We start from the raw sequence: 22,583 nt of genomic DNA, 5'->3' as shown, positions 1-22,583 counted from the left end.
AATAAATATTAACAAACAGCTGGTACAAAAATACAACAATAACGACATTTCTCTTAATTAATTATGAAATTCATAATAACTAAACCAAAGTTTACAAAAATAACACAAAATCGAAAATTACGTTGAATTCATGAATGGCCTTTTTCAAATTATCCATAATCGTAATTAATATTTTATAAACGTTGTTTACAATATTGAGTCAATTTAACTTGTAAACATTTGTTATCAAATGCACTGGTGCAATCACACGTTATATTTCCATGTTAGAAAGACCAAAAAATTCAATCCGGTTTGTTGTTTCGCTTTGAGGCTACCATTCAAAATGTAAACAAAGTCGCGTGCTCAGGACAGCAGGTGCAAGAAATTCGCGCCCTTTGATGTCATGCGGCACTGCAATTTGATTGGCTTGATGGAGCACTTCCCTTCCGTCAGCGGTCACGTGGAAGACTAGCAGATCGTCCATTAACGAAGGTGAGCGAGGGTTTTGTTTTTGTTCCTTCTGACTGGAATTACTGAATTGTCAAATGTATTTGAGAGTTTTACTTCACGGAAATCTATTCCATATGCTCTCCCCATCAATGGGAACCCATTTTGAGCTTTTGCCTTATCGGGGAATTGACGTAAGCATCTAATATTGAGGTTCATCGCGGACGCGTAAGGTCTAATCTCGTTGGTAATTTATTCCCTGTTTCGCTATGGAATCCATCTATGGCATCCCATTTTGCTGACATATGATTTGGATACAAAGAATATCAACAAATATCACCTATTTCTTTGTTTCCGCGGACTTGGAATGAATAATGGCAAAATATAATGTGATTTCATGAGAAAATTATATATCGTTGAGTTGGCTGTTTGTTGAACCAGGTTGTGAGTGTGCCAGCTGATCGTTGCAGGGGTCGTTCCCTGGTAGACGTATTTTGACGATGTCTGTGGTTGATAGACATTGATTGATGTGTAAGACCTCCGCTTATATAGGCACATGGGAAATTTTGGTTGTCGGGTAAACACTTGTCAATTTCTCACAGTTCGCCAATATAGAAATCTGGTCACAATGGTGTATATTTCCATACAGCTGATTGCGGTCATGTGACCCTGGCACACAAAGAGACAATGAAATGAATGAGGCCTGGTTATAAGATGAACTAAAGTAAACTAAAAGTGAAAGGATTACCCAGTTTTGGCCAATGAACATTAATGATGAATGACATTACCCCTTCAGCTTGAGGCTAGTCATAACTAATTAGGGCCAGATGGTCTGGGTTACACAATTTCCTGAGAATCCAGCTTGTAGGAAGTTAGGTGCAACTATAGAATCTGTTGGCCGTTAGTATCATTAAAACTAGATTTCATGATCACAAGAATTATAATCCTTGGGGTAAGTAGGGTTTGGGGAGGTTTGTTTGTTTAACAGCGCTCTCAGCAATATTACGGCTATATGACAGCAGTCTATAAATAATCAAGTCTTGGCAGGACAATCCAGTGATTGATATCATAAGCATTGATCCACACAATTTGGATAGAATGACAAGCATCAACTAACGAAGTCAGTGAGTCTGACCACCAGATCCTGTTAGTCGCCTGTTTTTACAAGCATAGTGACCGCCTCCGTGGTCTAGTGGTAGAATGTATGCCCAGAGAGCGGAAGGTCCGGGGATCAATCCCTGTCCTCGTCATACCTTAAAAACGTTAAAAGATGGTACTTGTTGTTACCCTGTCTGGCGCTCGACATTAAGGGCTAAAACAAGGACTGGTCGGCTCGGAGTCAGTCTACTGTGTCCGAGTGGTGTATTCATGTTTAACTGCAGCATGGTACGTCAGTGAGCTAGCACTATAAATCGGCATCAGTCGGGAGTAGAACAAGCAGTCACACACAGATACACATGCATGCACGTCGCTATATAAGTGTAATAATCTTGGATGCGATGTTAAACCCAGAGGTCGCCCAAAATAAGAATTCTGCGATTACTTGTTTTGCGGAAAAGGTAACTCACTGTAGATTTGAGAAAAATAGCAGAATTTGGCTCCTTTTTTTATCAGTCAATACACTAATTTTCATTATTGTCAAGATTCCTAATCAAATTGGGTGTATCAAATAATTTTTGTACAGGTATTATGACTATATAAACTATGTTTTCATCTAACTATTAATAAATATCAGTGACACTATACATGTTTTTAATTGTATAATTTTATATCTTGAAATGTCTAAATGCAAGAAATTTTAAAAAATTGGATAAAAATAAGTTTGTTTGTTTTTTTAGTGGAAATGGTTGTGTTTTACCACAGGACTTAGTGCAGAATTGCACAATTTTGGATGCAGAATTTGTATAATTTTATTGCCGTATTCATCTGGGACTGTTAGAAGTAGAATTTTGAATTCTCTCCAAATTTCCCTGGCAAAGGCACTTGGTTAAAATCCAAGATATTTTTCATGACAAGCTTTTACAAAAGTGGTAGGCAAGTAATATATATCTCTCTCTCTCTCTGTGTGTGTGTGTGTGTGTGTGCATACCTTTTATCTTATTTTGTGTAGATAATCATGTTAATTGTTCCTGTGTAAACCAACCTAATATGCTTGTATATAAATCATCAGTTGAATGTTTATTTTGTTCACTTCATGGACATGAAAAGCTGCTTGCATCTTGACAAAACCAGGTTGCACACTGGTCCCTTAAATTAATCAGAGTTGAAACATAGGTGCATAAAAAAAATAGTCTAAATGAGTAAAATCTCTGGCTAAATTGAAAATAACTTTAAGCCAGACATAAGCCTGCTGTCATTGATAATATTACAAGGTAATTGTCTTGTCTCCAGTCTTGTCACAAGGCGGCATCACAATGTCAAGGTGCATTCAGAGCTCCAGATTAGCTTTTGGTGTTGTGGGTATTTTACCCATGGATTTTAAAATCACTGCGTATCAGCTATTCTATCTGGGTATTCAAATTTCTGTTAGCCACTAGTTTTTACACATGTGGGTATTTAAGTTAAATATTTAAAAACACTATTCATCTAGTCCCTGCAAACTGGTGTCGTGTGGGTTCGAGAGCTTTATAGGACTCAAAAATACCACGATACTTCCACACGAAAGTGTGATGGCAAATGATCATGATGTAACTGTCATCGTGGAGTTTGGCAAGGTTGACGGAATGCCCGTTTATAATTTCAAAATAAGTTGCTGATTTGCTAATCGAATACGCAGGGTTACTTCACCATTGTTCACAATAATTTGATGATACGCACAAATTTTATTTTTGTAGCGTATCTGTAATGTTCGTTGCGTATTTGATACGCTTGGATTATATTTTACTGCGTATTTCTGCATTTCTGATGCGTATTTCACGCAGATACGCAGCTTATCTGGAGCTCTGTGCATTACAGAGAACGATTTCATTGCATTACCACCTGCATCAGGTGCAACCAAGTGGATTAATCAAGCTGACCACCAAAATATTGGCTGCACCATGTTATCATGAACCGGTGACGTTCGACACTGACCTTTCTGACGTTCCACGAAACATGGAAAGATGGTGTACTTAGTCCTCGTAACTGATTTATGGACCTGAGAACAGACTTGTTTATGTTTCATGCTTCAGTTAATTGATTTGAACCTGATCCACTGTCGGAGTAGACATTATTGAGGGTAAAGTGATACAAATAAAACTGTCACCATGCACTTGTGGTGGAAAGCGTTACCTACATTGGGTGCAACCTGACAATAAAAGTTACCTGCACTAACAATATTTTACCTGCACTGGGGCAGCTTGGATACAGCGACATCGATCCAAGTGTTTGTTAACAGTTCTTTTGCAAAGTGATTGAAAGTCGTAACCATAGTTAGCATAATAACAATGTGGGCGCTATGACAATTTGAGGGAGTGGTTGCTTATTAAAACCATTAAATATAGATATGCTGACATTGCATTTCCATGTTAGCACACCAGCTGTACTGTGTTCGCAATGCCTTCTGAAGCTATATACCGCATTTGACATAATAAGCGCCCAGGGCTCTCTCAAAATTAGAAATAGGGGGTGCTTATTGGAATATAATTTTGGTGTAAAAAAACAGAATTGAAACATTGTAAATTTCGTGGTTTGGCGAACACAGAAAACGATCGCTCTCAGTATTTTACCCCTTTAGATATATATGTCTCTTACAAATAATACTACCTGCATACTTGCAAGTATTAACTTACATGTCTATTTATTTGTGATAACACAACTCCACATTAATGATGAGTAAAAATGATCGTAGACGCCCACACGAGTGTATTTTATACTCGAATAAGTAAGTTTTGTGTACACTGATGAATGAATGAAGGGGCGCTTATTATGTCGAATAGGGTAAACTATATTAATAATTGTTTCATAGGGATATTCAGATATATCATTCTATTTCAATTTACACATGTCATTTGAAAATATTTCTTGTGTATCCTAGCTGTATGAAATGTAACACGTGTATTATACCATGTATACACAATTCAAACTAATATAAAATTCAAACATTAAATCAATGAAGAGTCTGACTATCCAAATTACATGAAGAGCCTACTGTCAACATGGTCAATACTCAACATGCTCAAGCCGAGTTGCACTCTCTGTTCAGCTTATAGATTAATTTGCGGGTTCCAGAGACAAGAACTCATCTGAAACATAGATCCTTTTCTGTTACACTTACAGCCAGTGTCAGGGGGCACGGGTGGCCCAGTCGTCTAAGGCGCCGTGATTCACTGTGCAGAGTTACGTCCCTTGGGCACGCCAGAAACCTATGATTGTGGGTTTGAATCCCGGTTCGCCCCGATTTTGTTTCTAGGTTTGTCAGCACCATACCCGTGCTCATGGGTTTCACTGAAGTGGTAACGTCTGAGACCTGCATCACTTTGGGCTTTCCTCCCACAATAAGCTGACACGCCGTGATATAACTGGAATAATGTTAAAAGCGGCGTTTAACCCAACTCACTCACTCACACTACAGCCAATGTCCGTGGCTGGTAACTTTTCTGTTAGGCTGCATAAACCAACAGAGCCTGACAGTCTGTCAGATAATATTCAGACTACTTATGTATTCTATTTTATTACTCCTCTTATATTCTTGAGTAATTGTTTGCATCATTTTTAACTGAATCAACATGCGATTTATCTCATATTTTTGTGATTTTTCAATATTCATAATATCTGAATGCGATGAGTAACTTTGATGATGGACAGGCAACATTTATGAGTCACTGTCCGTCTGTCTTGTTTGGTTTTTAGATTATTAACACTGGTTCCAGCCTCAACCTCTGGAACTTTTCCCCTCTCCATTAAATCAGCTGGACAACTGTTGAAGACTCATTACTTTCCAGGAGCCCATGTGCCTTAGAAACTAAACCTCTTTTACACTTGTTTACTCCCCTTGCCCTCCCTTGTAATAGCGCCACTGAGGACTTTTTTTATATTTTTTATTATTATTATATTGGGGCGGTCGGGTAGCCTAGTGGTTAAAGCGTTCGCTCGTCACGCCGAAGACCCGGGTTCGATTCCCGACATGGGTACAATGTGTGAAGCCCATTTCTGGTGTCCCCTGCCGTGATATTGCTGGAATATTGCTAAAAGCGGTGTAAAACCATACTCACTCACTTTTATTATTATTATTATTATTATTATTATTATTATTATTGACCCTTGAAGATCCAGGGTAGGATGGGTCTTCAGCAACCCATGCTTGCCATAAAATGCGACTATGCTTGTCAGCTGGTCATAAGAAGCGACTAAGTGGATCGGGTGGTCAGGCTCGCTGTAGAGACTGCTTGTCCCAAAGTGAGTCATTAAACAAGAACAAACTTGTCCCCAAGTCCAGGTTCATGGCTACTTGTCCCAAACGACGACTACTTGTACCAAGGACCCGTGAAGATCTGGGGATAGAATTGGTCTTCAGCATCCCATGCTTGTCATAAAAGGTGACTAACGGGATCGGGTGGTCAGGCTTTCTGACTAGGTTGATGCATGTCATCGTATCCCAATTGCGTGGATCGATGCTCATGATGTCAATCACTGGTTTGTCTGGCCCAGACTCGATTATTTTTCAGACCGCCGTTATGTAGCTTGAATATTGCTGGGTGCGGCTTTAAACAACAAACAAATTATTATTATTATGAAAATGTGGACTGTTTTGAACAATCAGGCTTAGAAGGGGCCACTTACGGAGATTACTTGCAGATACTATCTGAGATAGGTCTATGATTTGATCAGTGGCATTTGAAGCAGGGTCTTTCATACAATGAATACGGTTTTGTCATATATTTGGGTTTAAACACAAATTCGTAAGGAAGTGGGAAGCTCTTCTTTCTGTTGCAAATCCACTATTCTGTTCAACAAATTTAATGCTTCCTGGTGAGAATATGTTGAAAAGATGACAGGTTTGTTCACAAATCAGTTGGTAATGTAAATAATGTTTAAGTTCCCTGGGCCTCAGCATTACAATTGGCTTAAGTCCCACACTTAAAACAAATGTTGCAAGGACCCCCCCCTGTTGTCTTGTGTTGGAGCATCTGTCCGGAGAGCGGAGGGTCGGGGTTCAATCCCTGGCCATATCAAACCAAAAGACATTAAAACATGGTATTTGTTGTTACCCTGCCTTGCGCTTGGCATTAAGGGGCTAAAACAAGGACAGGTTGGCTTGTAGTCAGTATGCTGTGTCGAGTGGGGTATTCATGTTAAACTGCGGCATGGTATCTCAGTGGGCTAGCACTATAAACTCAGCATTTAATAGTCAGGACTAAATACAAACAGCCATGATCTTGAATGCGATGTTAAGCCCCATTTCACCTTGTCTCACCATGTTGCATAAACGTATGACAGCCATCATGCTTAGAATTTGACACTCAATAAGTGAATATTAGGGCTATCATGTATATGGAATATTTGTTATCATGATTTTTTAATATATATTAACCCTTCTACTTTGATCATGTTTGTGTAGGACATTTATCTAATCTGGAATCAGTCTTGAATCTTATATCTTATCGTGTTTATGATACTAGTTTTTCAAATATATAATAAAAACATCTGGTGAGCTGTTTCAGGAACGGATCGAGGAGGGGGGGGGGGGGTCACTAGGAACATCTAGGGACATTTTAACTTTGTGTGTCTGGGAGGGGTCATAATCGTTATATGGAAACCATTATCAATTTTACTTTAACAACCAAATCACCATGTTATCATGATACTTATTGATAGCAATACATCCCCACACCCCTCCACCCCCACCCCTTCATTTCTTTGTATCATTTAGATTTTTTTGATATCACGTTCCGTATTGTTTGCTGTGAACTGGTGATGAAAAACATCACATTAGGAAACTTTACACCTTAAAAAATTGGAAAGCCAGATTTAAAGCTTGGTTCTTGTCAGCAGTGGTTATCAGACTGTTATCATATACCATGATATACATCTGATATCTCTCTATGACCATGATAACATATCCCAGTTATCATCTGGCCCATATCTGCGCACTTCCGAGTTTATCAGTGTGATGTCATTGCGATTACACAGTTGGGACAAGCCTCTGAACTTAACTGACAGTTCTAGTTGACCTCATTCATTGTAAGTCCTGACAGAGACCATATGTGTCAAACATGGCTTGTTCATATACTGACCCACCTTTTGCTCCTGTTGTTGTCATTTTGTCAGATTCCGCCATAAAGGATAAACATGATAGTCCGAGGTTGCAAATATAGCCCACATGCAGTATTAGTCATGCCTTTGCCTGCCTTTTTATGCACACTCACTCACACGCACACGCAATAACACATACGCACACACGCACACACACACACACATATATATTTACTTATCCGACAGCCTCCATGGTCAAGTTGTAGAGCGTTCCCTCAGAGAGAGGAAGGTCCGGGGTTGATCCCCAGCCTCGTCATACCCCCCAAAAATAAAAGGTGGTACTTGTTATCCTGTCTGGCGCTCTGCATTATGGGGCTAAAACAAGGACTGGTCGGCTTTAATTCATATCACTGTTGGTCAAAGGTAAGCAGGTATGCATTAAGAATAAATGCAGGATAAGTATACAAATACAATAAATATCTAGATTTTATGAGATTATATTACATGTAAAAACAATATATACAAAATATTTTGAATCTACTAGTACGAACTTGGCTCTTAGTATATAGTGTTACACGAAATATTGTTAGCCAGCATTAGAAACTAACAGTTTTCGTCCACTAGTCCTTATAATGATAACATATAGCAAAACCCTTAAAAAGGGCAAATTTCTAATAGTCCTTATGATACCTTTACCATTGGGCGGTTTGGCAAGGACTATAGGACTAGTGCCAATTTCTAACGCTGTTAGCTGAGGTTACCAGACCAAACAATAGGTTACTCAGGCTTCACGTAAATGGCTGAAGTTAGCAGACTGTATATGTGTGTGACCAACTTTGACCATGTTGACGGTAGGGACCTTATTGGTGAAAAATCACAATTTGACTTGTCATTGTATTTCAAGACTACTGTATCTTAGGAACACAAAAGTACAATTCACAAGTTTCAATTTATGTTTATCACTGAGATACATGGCATCCAACATTGGCATTATTAGGATTCTGCACAGTCCCATTTTCAGACTTGCCGTAGCACCCACGGCAATATTTGCTAATATATTTGCTTGTAAACAATCCCAATTAGCACCCCTTCCGAATGATCAACGTACACAAGACTTATTTATTCGTGTATAATACGCACTTGTGTGTTATGTGCAAAGATGCTGATGTGCTGTGAGTCCATGTCTGATTGTGAATGAGTATTTCACTATTACATCGGATATCTGTGGAGGGTTGTATTGAGTTTCAAAGTCCACCATCTCAAGTGGGCAGTGATTTTGTTACAAAGCTCCAGGTCTGCTGCACTGGGCATGACCGAACTTTGACCCTGGTCATGTGACTTCGTGTGTGCTCGTCTACTGAAATCCTACCTACGGACAGGTCGTTCTTGCCTGTGTGCGGCTCTACAAAGACATGACACGGTAGATCTTGTGTTTCCTGCACAAATGGCATTAGTTCCTTGACCTTTTGAAGCACTGCATCCAAATCTGTTCAAGCACCTATTCACAGCCTGTTCCCAGATCCATTCAAGCTCTATTCCAACACCTATTCAAGCTCTGTTCCTAAACCCATTCAAGCTCTGTTCCCAAACCTATTCATGTACTGCGCTCAAACCCATTCAATCTCTGTTCCCAAACCCTTTCAAGCTCTATTCCCAAACCTATTCAAGCTCTGTTCCCAAACCTATTCAAGCTCTGTTCCCAAACCTTTTCATGTACTGCACCCAAACCCTTTCAAGCTCTGTTCCCAAACCTATTCAAGCTCTGTTCCCAAATCTATTCAAGCTCTGTTCCCGAACCTATTCAAGCTGTTCCCAAACCTATTCATGTACTGCGCTCAAACCTATTCAATCTGTTCCCAAACCTATTGAAGCCCTGTTCCCAAACCTATTGAAGCTCGGTTCCCAAACCTATTCAAGCTGTGTTCTCAAACCTATTCAAGCTCTGTTCCCAAACCCATTCAAGCTTTGTTCCCAAACCCATTCAAGCTCTGTTCCCAAACCTATTCATGTACTGCGCTCAAACGTATTCAAGCTCTGTTCCCAAACCTATTCAAGCTCTGTTCCCAAACCTATTGAAGCTCTGTTCCCAAACCTATTCATGTACTGCGCTCAAACCCTTTCAAGCTCTGTTCCCAAACCTATTGAAGCTCTGTTCCCAAATCTATTCATGCTCTGTTTTCAAACCTATTCATGTACTGGGCTCAAACCCATTCAAGCTCTTTTCCCATATCAAGCTCTGTTCCCAAACCCATTCAAACTCTGGTTCCAAACCTATTCAAGTTCTGTTCCCAAACCTATTCATGTACTGCGCCCAAACCTATTCACGCAAAATGTATTCAAGCACCAATAAAGCACCTTAAAGCACACAGCCACTATTCCCATTGCTGTATGAGCTGATTTATATGGTATCGGATCCTATGTTCATTGTGTGTCGTCATATGGACTGTAGCTCTGGGTTGTCTAGTCTGGACTTGTTATTTACAAGCCCCGTGGAAACTGTGGGTAAATAACACTTTCCATGGGGAAAGCTATGCTGGTCGTATGAGGTGACATATATGAATCTGGTGGTCAGGCTTGGTGACTTGCTTGATCGTGTGTCATCATACCACGACAACACAGATTGATGCTCACAATATCGATCACTAGGTTGTCTGGTCCAGACTTGATTATTTACAAACATGACAAATGATCCCAGCTATCAGCTATGGTATCTTTAAAAAATGCTCTCAAAATTCTGTCTCAATTTTAAACAAGACCACTATTGTTTGTTCATAATTCAGGCAAGCTGCAGAGCTTTGTGACTGTGTTTTTGTTTCAAATGTATTAATAATAATATTGATCTATTCTTGGTAATAAGCTTCAAAACTTATTGCAGAGAACAGCTGCTTTGTTCATGTTGAGCTTCAAAGGGTTTTTATCATTCTTCGTATTTTGTTTCTGATGAAATATGATCATCATACTAATTTGTTGCATTTCTGTCGTGCCAAACCATTGGTTTCTATTTAATCGACATTCTTGGTTTAAATGCTAAATTCTACCATAAATTTGGAAATTTTGCGCTTCTGATTGGTCAATCAGAGGTCAAATCACAATAAACCCCCTCTGATTGAAACTGCTGATTTGAAGGCCACGTCACAGCTAATATTGCTGCTCTTTCGGTCCCAAATTAAATTTAGCACGGTTAAATCTACAAGTGACCTAGCTCTACATTGAAAACACAGTATGCATGGTATTTTTATCTCCTAAATGTAGGACATGTAGGCGGCAGTGTTGAAAGTAAAATATTGTTAGGGTTGATTTCAATTTCTTATGTTAAATCCAGTGTTGATTCTTAATAGTGATACAAACAGTAGTCGAGGACGGCATCTTAACTCTCACACTTCTGTTGTATATTTTAACATTTTAAAAAAAGGTCCGACTTTGAACACAATTTGTTTTGTCCCAATTTTGCTGCCAGCGCATTAAGATTTTGAAATCTTAGATAAATCACTGACTTAGCCGTTGTGAAATTTAAATGTTATGCAGTAGCATGAATTGAATGTTGTTTAAAGAATCACTTTCACAATCTTCCAGCTATATCAAATGGCAGCTTGTAAAATAATCTATGCTAATCAAATATGGACTCGACAATCCAGTGATTTACGTCATGAGCATCCAGGCTTGATTATTTACTGGTGGGCACCATATACCTGGCATATTGCTGAGTGCAGCGTCAAACAGCAAACAAACAAGACAGACAGCAGGTACTGTGGACCAAATCTGACCCAGAATCCCTCCGGGGTCACGGGTGGCCCAGTCGTCTAAGGTGCCGCAATTTGCTGTGCAGAGTTGCGTCCCTTGGGCACGCCAGAAACCTATGATTGTGGGCTCAAATCCCGGTTCGCCCCGATTATGTTTCTAGGTTTGTCAGCACCATACCCATGCTCTTGGGTTTCACAAAAGTGGTAAACGTCTGAGACCTGCATCACTTCGGGCTTTCCTCCCACATCAAGCTGACACGCTGTGATATAACTGGAATAATGTTAAAAGCTCACTCACTCACTCACTCACCAGAATAACTCCATGTCATCAACATGATCAGACTATATAACCATTAACCAGTGCCAGTTACTTTTGTGTAACACAAGTCTAACTGCAAGCCGTGTGCTGACATCCGGATCATTCGAGGGTGAGGGTCATCTTAGTGTGGGTCATCACAAGATAAGAACGCTTGGACTAGCTGGTCATCAACCTCGGTCAGGAAATGGGTCAGACTGTTAGAGAACAATAGCCAGAGTTACAATGCACAAGTCGGACTTATCAATGGTTAACTCATAGATAAGACCGATTCTCACTTGTGCTACCATGGAGACTGGGGACATGTGTTCCACTTCATGGCTGTGGCATTTACAGAAAGGGTTTATGAGTCCAAATTAATACAAAGGTGTCTATGATTTTAATGTAAGTGGTGGTGGAAAACAATATGGGAACGAATGGGGAATGGAATGTTATTTTTGGGTAGGTTTTATAATGGAAACAATTAATTTGATCTCTGGACATACTGGATGTCTGAAATCAATGTGTTTGTTTCCTTGTGTTCTGTATCGAGGCAGTGAAATACCTACCTCACATACACTGAGACACACACACACTGACACACACACAGACAGACACTGACACACAGACAGACACTGACACACACTGACACAGACACACACAGACACACTGACACAGACACTGACACACACACAGACACACACTGACACACTGACACAGACACACACACACAGACATAGACACACACTGACACAGACACACACTGACACAGACACACACTGACACAAACACTCACTGGCACACACACTGACTGACATTGACACATATTCACTGACACTGACACACACATATTCACTGACACTGACACACACTGACACACACTGACACACACTGACAAACACATCCATTGGTTAATTGTGAGTACTAACTTGTGACCAGAACTTACTTGCTCCTTGTACAGTGTTAAGACAGCAGTTCTTGTGGTAGAGCGTCCGCCCGGAGAGCGGAAGGTCCAGGGTTCGATCCCGGGCCGCGTCATACAAAAAGACGTTAAAAGATTGTACTTGTTGTTACCCTGTCTGGCGCTCGGCATTAAGGGGCTAAAACAAGGACTGGTCGGCTCGGAGTCAGTATACTGTGTCTGAGTGGGGTATTCATGTTAAACTGCGGCATGGTATCTCAGTGAGCTAGCACTATAAATCGGCATCAGTCCGGACTAGTACAAGCAGCCACACACACACATACACGTGCATGCACGTCGCTATATAAGTGCAATAATCTTGGATGCGACGTTAAACCCAATTTCACCTCACCTAAGACAGCAGACTTTTGCTGCCACACAGTTCCATCATGTACGCTGTAACAGATGCTGCCTTAGTACAATCATGTCCCGTTCTTCATCAATGTGCATGCAAAGGATCAATACATTTTAATATGATCAAGTTCTACCTATATGTATAGTAAATGTTCACTCTTCAGACCAAATTTTGTCTTAAATCTTGGATCACAAAGCGCAATCTATGAGAATATATTAAGTGTAAGATAATACTTCATCTTAAGTCCTGAAACTGCCCTTGAGTAGACTTAAGTCAAAATGTGTAGAAGAAAAGATGGTGGATATTGATCAAGAATGCTTTTTGGGTCACACATCTCGTAATGTTCCATGTACCCTTTAACATTTAAGACTGGGCTGTACTCAGTGCCAGAATCTGTGGAGGAGGACAGTTGTCACTCACTAACACGTCACTCTACCGTGACTAAATCTCACACTTTTGTTATCATTCGTCACCACTCGCCCCTTTCCGTAACCTGCAAGAAGACTCGTCCCCCTATCGATGAATGTTATGTGCGAAAATACAACAAACCAATCAGAATGCGCGTATGATTTCGAGTTCTTTGTCAAATAATCCCTAAGAAATAATTCTTGATTTTACATATGTCTTGCACCTGAAAATATACCCAAGACACAGTTAAATGTGTTCAATCATACTGTATTATTCCGCAAGTCCCGATGTGCTTTAAATTGCATCTGAAATATATATAACATATGGGGAAATATATGTGAACCATAACGCAACGAGTTGACAATTGTTTTAGGTATGCTTGTTTGCGCTAAGGCGGAACCCAGTCGCAAAAATGGCTATGAGAGGGGCACGAGTCACTATTTGGCTTGTCACCAGAATAACACGAGTTGCTCATGAATGTTTTGTTATTATACTAACTGGGAACAAGAACAGGCTACAGGATGTTCAGCAGTGCCCGTAGTACGTCATACTGTCAGTGAAATAGTGTTTTAGTAGACATTAACGGCACAGTTATGTTGGGTATGTAACCAACCATCTCATTGAGAACTGCTGAGTAACAATAAATATTATTCTTGACAAACATAATATATTTTATTGTTGGTTGAGACAATAAATCTTGTTGGAAAATTTATGATGCTGATATTGCTTTTTAGGTATTATGACTAATGTATAGTATGTTTGTATTATGAACAATATTGAGAGACTAAGGCTAATAGCCCTTCAACAAAAGCCTTGAAAATGACAGGTTGAAACCTTGAAACACCTTGAAAAGGCCTTGAATTTCAGTAGTGGTCCATATCTGCAGGAACCAACACTACCCAAACAGTCTAAAACGTCATTTTGTGTCTAGGGGGCACGGGTGGCCCAGTCGTCTAAGGCGCCGCGATTCGCTGTGCAGAGTTGCGTCCCTAAGGCACGCCAGAAACCTATGATTGTGGGCTCGAATCCCGGTTCGTCCTGATTATGTTACTAGGTTTGTCAGCACCATACCCGTGCTCGTGGGTTTCACCGAAATGGTAAACGTCTGAGACCTGCATCACTTCAGGCTTTCCTCCCACATTAAGCTGACACGCTGTGATGTAACTGGAATACTGTTAAAAGAGGCATTAAACCGAACTCACTCACTCACTCATTTTTTGTCTGCAGCAAATGGATTTTCTCCTAATCCTGCCTTGCCATTGGTGAATAACACACTCAACTTCTCTCGGCTCGGTTATGTTTATGTTAGTTTGGCACCAAACTCGATTGTACAACGCAAGGTGTTAGAGTGATGGCGACACAATATCCTACCAGGTCTTGTCAGTTCTACAAACAGCAGTCCGGTACTTATCGGTTTCAAAAAGTCTGGTACTCGTCTGTTCTGATAATAACCACTAATGAACTCTATGGCTGAACAATTATCTGAAGCACTGCTTGGAGAAACTTGTGACCTCATGTCCTGTATTTGTTCAGATCACAGTTCATGTCCGAGCTTGAGTACGAGCTGGTTCTTTCCCTGTACACAGTGTGTGAAATACAATTGCCAGACTGCCATCAGGACACACAGGATTTAGAAGCTGCAGGTCCTGACTAGACACATCATACCACCATGAAAAGATTGCAGCTTGTTGTGACAAACAAATTAACTTGTAAATTTATGGCAGGCCATAAGGATACGTACCAAGTGGAAACTATAGGCCGGCTACGGACAGGTGCTTGTTTTGATCACTGCCTGTACATGAGTTATAACCTTGCTTTAATGTTTGTCGGATGTGAACTAGACCATGACGATCATCCCAGTATTTCCACCCAATTATTAATGACAATAAGCAGCAGTCTTTTGTTCCCCTGCTGTGATATATGATATGATATTATTATTATCGAAACTCATTCAGGGTGTAGGTGTATGTGGTTATTTTTGCAGCACAAGCACTGGTTGACCGGCCATGTTGGTGAGGACAATTGTATTTTTACACGTTCAAAACAACATTTGCTGATAGGAACGTAATTTATGTGTCGAGATAACATTAATATTTCTTACACAAATGGATGTGTGTGTTGAGGGCATAAGGCTCTGATCTCCGGGCTAAGCGTACCATGGTTACACTTACTTGCTCACAGAATATATAAAAACTGAAATATTAGTCATGTACATGATGTATCATGATGTTGAATATAATGAGTATCGGTATGAGTTTTCATTGTTGATCATGCACTGTCAAACACTGTTGTGTCAAACTGTGATGTGTCAAACACTGTTGTGTCAAACTGTGATGTGTCAAACACTGTTGTGTCAAACTGTGATGTGTCAAACACTGTTGTGTCAAACTGTGATGTGTCAAACACTGTTGTGTCAAACTGTGATGTGTCAAACCTTGATGTGTCAAACACCGTTGTGTCAAACTTTCATGTGTCAAACACTGCTGTGTCAAACTTTCATTTGTCAAACTTTCATGCGTCAAACACTGTTGTCTCAAACTCTGTTGTGTCAAACTTTTATGTGTCAAACACTGTTGTGTCAAACTTTCATGTGTCAAACACTGCTGTGTCAAACTTTGATGTGTCAAACACTGTTGTCAAACTTTGATGTGTCAAACTCTGTTGTGTCAAACTTTCATGCGTCAAACACTGTTGTGTCAAACTTTGATGTGTCAAACTTCTGGCTGTCTTGAAGTAAAACCTTGGTCCCTACTTGTTTTATCATTTTCGGTTGTGTCGGATCTCGGATAACTTGAAGTATTCATGTAGGTCCCTTCAACTTCGACACAGCGTTGTTTAGCTGCATAGGAGAAGGGTGTGACAGATTGGAAATTTTAGTTAGAGGTGTGCAGCATACAATGATTTGAAGTACTAATGAATACTTATCACAATATGTATGGAAAATACCAGTACATTGTGTTTTTCAGAGGGCAGAGCTCCAGATAAGCTGCTTATCTGCGTAAAATATGCATCAGAAATGCAGAAATACGCAGTAAAATAAAATCCAAGCGTATCAAATATGCAATGAACATTACATATACGCTACAAAAATAAAACTTATCAAAAAGCATATCATCAAAATATTGTGAAGTAACCCTGCGTATTCGATAAGCAAATCAGCAACTTATTTTGAAATTATAAACGGGCATTCCGTCAACCTTGCCAAGCTCCACGATGACAGTTACATCATGATCATTTGCCATCACACTTTCTTGTGGAAGTATCGTGGTACTTTTGAGTCCTATAAAGCTCTTGAACCCACACAACACCAGTTTGCAGGGACTAGATGTATAGTGTTTTTAAATATTTAACTTAAATACCCACATGTGTAAAAACAAGTGGGTAACAGAAATTTGAATACCCAGATAGAATTACTAATACCCAATGATTTTAAAATGCATGGGTAAAATACCCACAACACCAAAAGCTTATCTGGAGCTCTGAATAGAATCCACATGTAAATGTCAATCAGTGTTAAAAGCTTTAGCTCACAATATATTGCAAACATGTATAGAAATACAGATACCAATATCCTGATATTGCAATATGATTCTTTTGCCACTAGGCATCCGTACCAATACATTGATACCGCGATACATGATGAAATCGACCCATGAAGATAGGTTAGAATAGGTCTTCAGCAACCCATGCTTGTCGTAAAAGGTGACTATGCTTGTTGTAAAAGGCGACTAACAGGATCGGGTGATCAGGCTGACTTGGTTGATGCATGTCCTCGGCCCCAATTGCATGGACTGATGCTCACGATATCAATCACTGGATTGTCTGGTCCAGACTCGGGTATTTACAGACCACCGTCATATAGCTGGAATATTGCTGAGTGCGGCGTTAAACAACATCCAACCAACTAACATGATGAAATCCCTGTATATGAGCATGATGAGTTTACTGATGTTATCTTCTCATGAGCTGGGTATATCTGATACGCCGTGATAGGGCAAGTCCAGAGTTAGGGCTGCCTAAATTATATATTCATATGAGTCTTCATACAGCCTTAGGAATGAGAAGGCTAGTCCTGAGGACTAGTTAAAACTTTATTTCACGAGTCCACAGAGTTTTAAGCTATTCTTACTTGAAAAAGACAAATTCTTTTCCCATGTTTGCATTTTCTGTCTGTTTTATTCATTTCCCATTTGGACCCGTGAAGATTCTGGGGTAGAATAGGTCTTCTGCAACCCATGCTTGCCGTAAAAGGCGACTAACGGGATCGGGTGGTCAGGCTCGCTGACTTGGTTGATGCATGTCATCGATCCCAATTGCATGGATCGATGCTCATGATATCAATCGCTGGATTATCTGGTCCAGACTCGATTATTTACAGACCGCCGTCATATAGCTGGAATATTGCTGAGTGCGGGGTTAAACAACAACAACATTTCCCATTTGTAGCAAAATTGAATAATTGAGAACTGGTTCAGAATAAAAGCCCTCAAATGCTTTTCGTAAATGAGGACTACCATCTTTGGATTTTTACTTGTCCTCGGCATATTTTAGTAGTCTTGGGCTAACAGACTACCGTGAATTTCGATGCAAAAAGTGATAGGGGGGTGTTTGTGAGAGTGAGAATGTTTTGGGCCATCATGATCTCCGCTCAACGTTCAAGGATGTGTTACGGCACAAAATGTGTCACCGCAACCTTTATATCGTTGTGAATTGGACCGTTGCGGACATTAGACTTACTGGCGTTGACATGGTAAGTGATAGCAGATAACAGTAATGGTGCTTTGGGAGCAACAGGCTCAAAGGGCATGATATAAACTCCACATTATAAAAAAAAAAAGCACCAATAAATATTTTACACTAACTCATTCCCTGACCTTTCCATGAACGTAACTGTTTGTGTTGCTACACACTCAAGGCCACTAACGAGGTCGTGGTCAAACTCGCTGATGCATGTCACCATATCCCAATTGCATGGTTCGACGCACATGGTATGTCTCCTTAAAATAAGGTTGCTTCTTATTTGTCATAAACAGTATATATAGATTTTGGAAATGTTTGCACTTTGTCCCATAATTGAATTAATTTTTTATGGTTAAATTAAAAAGTATTTAATTTCCTGTTTGGGACAAAAAGTAATCCAACCAATATAAGCTACCACTTCTCTTGTAGCAAGGTGTTTGTTCAGAAGACAAAGCAAAGCTGTAATTGGCAAACTCTGTTACGTGTTATTTGCTTTGCTGGTCTCCAAACTCATGAATGGGAGAGTCTGCCTTTGACGATCCATCTTCCCGGGGCAACTGAGTTAACTGGCTGTAAAAGTCCAGTTTCCACCCTTGCCAAACTAGGCTTGTATAATGGAGTTACTTTTTTGCTGAACTAACGACTATGCATAGTCCAAGCAAAATTGCTCAGCAAAATCGAAAACCGGTTAGTAAACTGTCAGGCAGATTTTGGTTGATTTCATGATTTGCAAAGCATGTGCACCACCAACTCGTTGTCAGCAGATGTTTTCCAAGTCTTTTCATGTTTTTGATCAAGGTGCTCACGTGATGTGATGCACTTCGCGATGTAAGACCCATTTTATCACAATATAGATTTTGATTATCGATCACATTGTCTTGACTGGGTGCCGCCATTTTGTTTCAAACAAATGCGAGTGATACGAGAGGTGGAATCTGATTGGTCCATAGAAGAGGCTTATAAGGAGGGACATAACTCATAATAACCAGTGGTGGCGCTACGATCAAGCCCAGAAATTCCAGCAAAAGTTATTGTCATAAGTATTTCAGGGGGGCACGGGTGGCTCAGTCGTCTAAGGCGCCGTGATTGGGCATACCAGAAACCTATGATTGTGGGTTTGTGGGTTTGAATCCTGGTTCGTTCTGATTATGTTTCTAGGTTTGTCAGCACCATACCCATGCTCGTGGGTTTTACCAAAGTGGTAAACGTCTAAGACCTGCATCACTTCGGGCTTTCCTCCCACATTAAGGTGACACACCTCGATATAACTGGAATACTATTAAAAGCGGCGTTAAACCCACTCACTCACCCACAAGTATTCCCTGTTGAGGTATATGAGATTTCTCTGGTGTAGAAACTGACCAACTGCTACATGTGGGATTTTTTTTTTTTTTTAAATATTCTTTGATTCTTGTACTATTATTGAGAAATGCGTTTGAAAGAATTATTGAACTTGAAATCCATGTCAACTCAGTCATCACCGACATTACAGTTTCTAACTGCCACTTCATGATACTAATTTGTTTTCAGGTATCTTCAGCAGGCGATTTCCTCAAATTTACCATTTTTCTCTGACGGCAATGACAAGAAAGTGAAGAAAATGGCCGAGCTACTATCAGTGCAAGTGCACATCCCTCAGCATCTGGGGAACTACTTGCAACCGGAAGTCAAGAAGTCTCCGTCTTTTCTCGAAAATGGGATGGCTGGGAAGACAAATCTCCGGGATTCCCGGAGCCAGTTCTCCAACTTCCAGAGACGACGACCAATTGACATTGAGTTCCGTGAGCTCATGTACACAGTTAAGGAGGGCAACAGGAGTAAAGGTACATAGAAACTATATTATTGTTTGTGCGTGTCCAGGGGTGCGTGTCCAGGGGTGAGTGTACAGGGGTGCGTGTCCAGAGGGGGGTGGACAGAGGTGCGTGTCCAGAGGGGGGTGTGCAGAGGTGGGTGTACAGAGGGGGGTGTCCAGAGGGGGGTGTGCAGAGGTGCGTGTCCAGAGGGGGGTGTGCAGAGGTGGGTGTACAGAGGGGGGTGTACAGAGGTGGGTGTACAGAGGTGCGTGTCCAGAGGTGGGTGTACAGAGGTGGGTGTACAGAGGTGGGTGTACAGAGGGGGGTGTACAGAGGGAGGTGTACAGAGGTGCGTGTCCAGAGGTGCACAGAGGTGCGTGTACAGAGGTGGGTGTCCAGAGGTGGGTGTACAGAGGGGGGTGTACAGAGGGGGGTGTACAGAGGTGCGTGTACAGAGGTGGGTGTACAGAGGGGGGTGTACAGAGGTGCGTGTACAGAGGGGGGTGTGCAGAGGGGGGGGGTGTCTAGAGGGGGAGGTGCGTGTGCAGAGGTGTGTCCCAGTGATTAGGGAAAGTCATGTGCCATGCACAATTTACCATCAATTTTAAGAAAGTGTGCATCAGAAAACAGTATTGGTCCTGGATGCGCCATAGTTTTCTTACCTGCACCAACAAGTTTATGTTGACTGACAAATCACAATTATATTTCATCATCACAACCAGTGAATTGCACATTTGCCACTATCTTTGTTACCCACTGTACTCATTCATACAAACTCGTTTTGCTTTTTCCTCCCGTGATCATTAGATATAAATTGATGGCCCATAGCAATTGCCAATGGCCCATGATGTGAAATTTATGGGCCACACCTGCCACAAACGGTCCATAAATTTTGTAAACATAAGCCCAAAAAGTTCGCTTTTGAATCACTGCCGATGTTGATTGGTCAGTAGAAAATGTACCCTACTTATCCAAACAGCTGCAAACGTGCCTGGACCATCGACCATCCATCTTGGTATATTTTTCTGAACAATCCATATCTTATTTATGCCACTTCTGATGTGTCAATCAAGGTGTCATATGTTGTGAAACAGCGTCAGACATCCTGTTGATCACATTGCCTATGAGATTGACCTACAGCATGAAAGGGCTACATACATGTAATGAGCTTCCATTGTGTGGGCAGGAGTGCACAGATTGGAGAACACAATGCCCCAGCTAGCGTGGGGACAACAACATTGTGTATGTAGTTACCATGGTTACGTGGTTTGGAACACACTGAATGGTCAGAAAGTAGGATTAAATCATGTGTCACATCTACTTTTAAGATATTTTTATTCTGAAAAGTGTTTTTCTGATCATGATCTTTTGGCATTGGCGTCTTTGAATTTCATGTTGTACATATAATGAAATGGGTGATGTGTTTTGTGTTTGGAAAATTACTCAAATTCCCCCCCCCCCCCCCCCCCCCGAGACATCCATTGGAATAGACACAAGTTAATAAATCTTCTCCTGTCATGCATTTCACAAATGTTATGATTCACTTTGAATTTCAGTGAGTGAATGATTAAATAATGTTGTTTGCCAGAGGGCGGAAGGTCGTGGGTTCAAACTCAGGCCATGTCATATCAAAAGTTGTTGTTACCCTGCCTGGTGCTTGACATTAAGTCGCTAAAAGAAGGACTGGTCGGCTCGGAGTCAGTATACTGTGTCTGAGTGGGGTATTTATGTTGACTGCAGTATGGTATGTCAGTGGGCTAGCACTATAAAATTGACATCAGTCTGGACTAGTACAAGAAGCTAGATTTGCACACACATGCACACATACATACACACATACCATACACATTGGTATATGAGAGCAATGATCTTGAATGCGACGTTAACCTCACCTGTACTTGTGGTGGGGTAGTGTAGTCGTTGAATCGTTCGCTTGTCACGTCTAAGGCCCGGGTTTGATTCCCAAGATGGTACGATGTGTGAAGGACATTTCTGGTGTCACCAAATTGATATTGCTAGAATATTCCTACAAGCGGCGTAAAACCCCACTCACTCACTCACTCACTCACTCACTCACTCACTCACTCACTGTACCTGTGGTTTTCTGATTTGACAAAGGTTATTTATATAAGTACACTACTCAACATTTGCTAAGGACTAAAATAGTCATCTTCAGTCAAGGTTGTGGTCCTGAGCAAATGTTGAGTGGTATATGATTCTTTCAGTGGGGGTTACATGAATTCTATATGTAGGTCCTTTCCGATCCAGTGATCTTTGTTGCTGCTCAACTGGGTTAAGCCATGCCCTAGTTAGTCATTCATCAGATTATGTACTCCCTCATAATGGGCAGGTCAATACTGTTACTGGTTAAGGACAGTATAACTGAAGATCATAATATTGATCTACTGTGGTTACAACAAACATACTCTGGGCAGGGTCTGTCCTTTTATTATCAGTCCCTCCCTCTGTCCTCGTCTCATGTGGACAAACAAAAAAAGAAAATTTTCACCCTGGTGATAATGGTCACAATCTCAAATGAGTTTGAAAATTGGTGTCTTAAGTTAATGTTTTAAAGTGTTATGGCTCTTCCTCCATGCTTTTCAGGTAGCCTAGTGGTTAAAGCTTTCGCTCGTCATGCAAAAGACCCGGGTTCGAATCCCAACATGCTTACAATGTGTGAAGCCCATTTCTG

General features: G+C 40.7%; 1 protein-coding gene across 3 annotated transcripts in view; it reads left to right on the top strand.

Moving 5' to 3' along the window:
- Positions 1-429: 429 nt before the first annotated feature.
- The window catches only part of LOC124132915 (ATP-binding cassette sub-family G member 1-like), a 47,862-nt gene continuing 25,708 nt past the window's right edge, over positions 430-22,583 (top strand). For 2 of the 3 annotated variants that reach the window (XM_046497077.2, XM_046497075.2), the window contains exons 1-2: positions 8,920-9,019; positions 19,629-19,921. In XM_046497077.2, the coding sequence (XP_046353033.1) occupies positions 9,012-9,019; positions 19,629-19,921 (301 nt within the window). In that variant the 5' untranslated portion in view covers positions 8,920-9,011. Of the gene's footprint in view, positions 472-8,919; positions 9,020-19,628; positions 19,922-22,583 lie in introns of those variants that run through there. The other variant, XM_046497078.2, reaches the window with a different exon arrangement.

This window comes from Haliotis rufescens, unplaced genomic scaffold (genome assembly GCF_023055435.1).
Source record: "Haliotis rufescens isolate VD_foot unplaced genomic scaffold, xgHalRufe1.0.p SCAF_18, whole genome shotgun sequence".
Classification (NCBI taxonomy): domain Eukaryota; kingdom Metazoa; phylum Mollusca; class Gastropoda; order Lepetellida; family Haliotidae; genus Haliotis; species Haliotis rufescens.
Note: the sequence above shows the minus strand (reverse complement) of the source record. Positions and strands in the feature narration are given on the sequence as shown.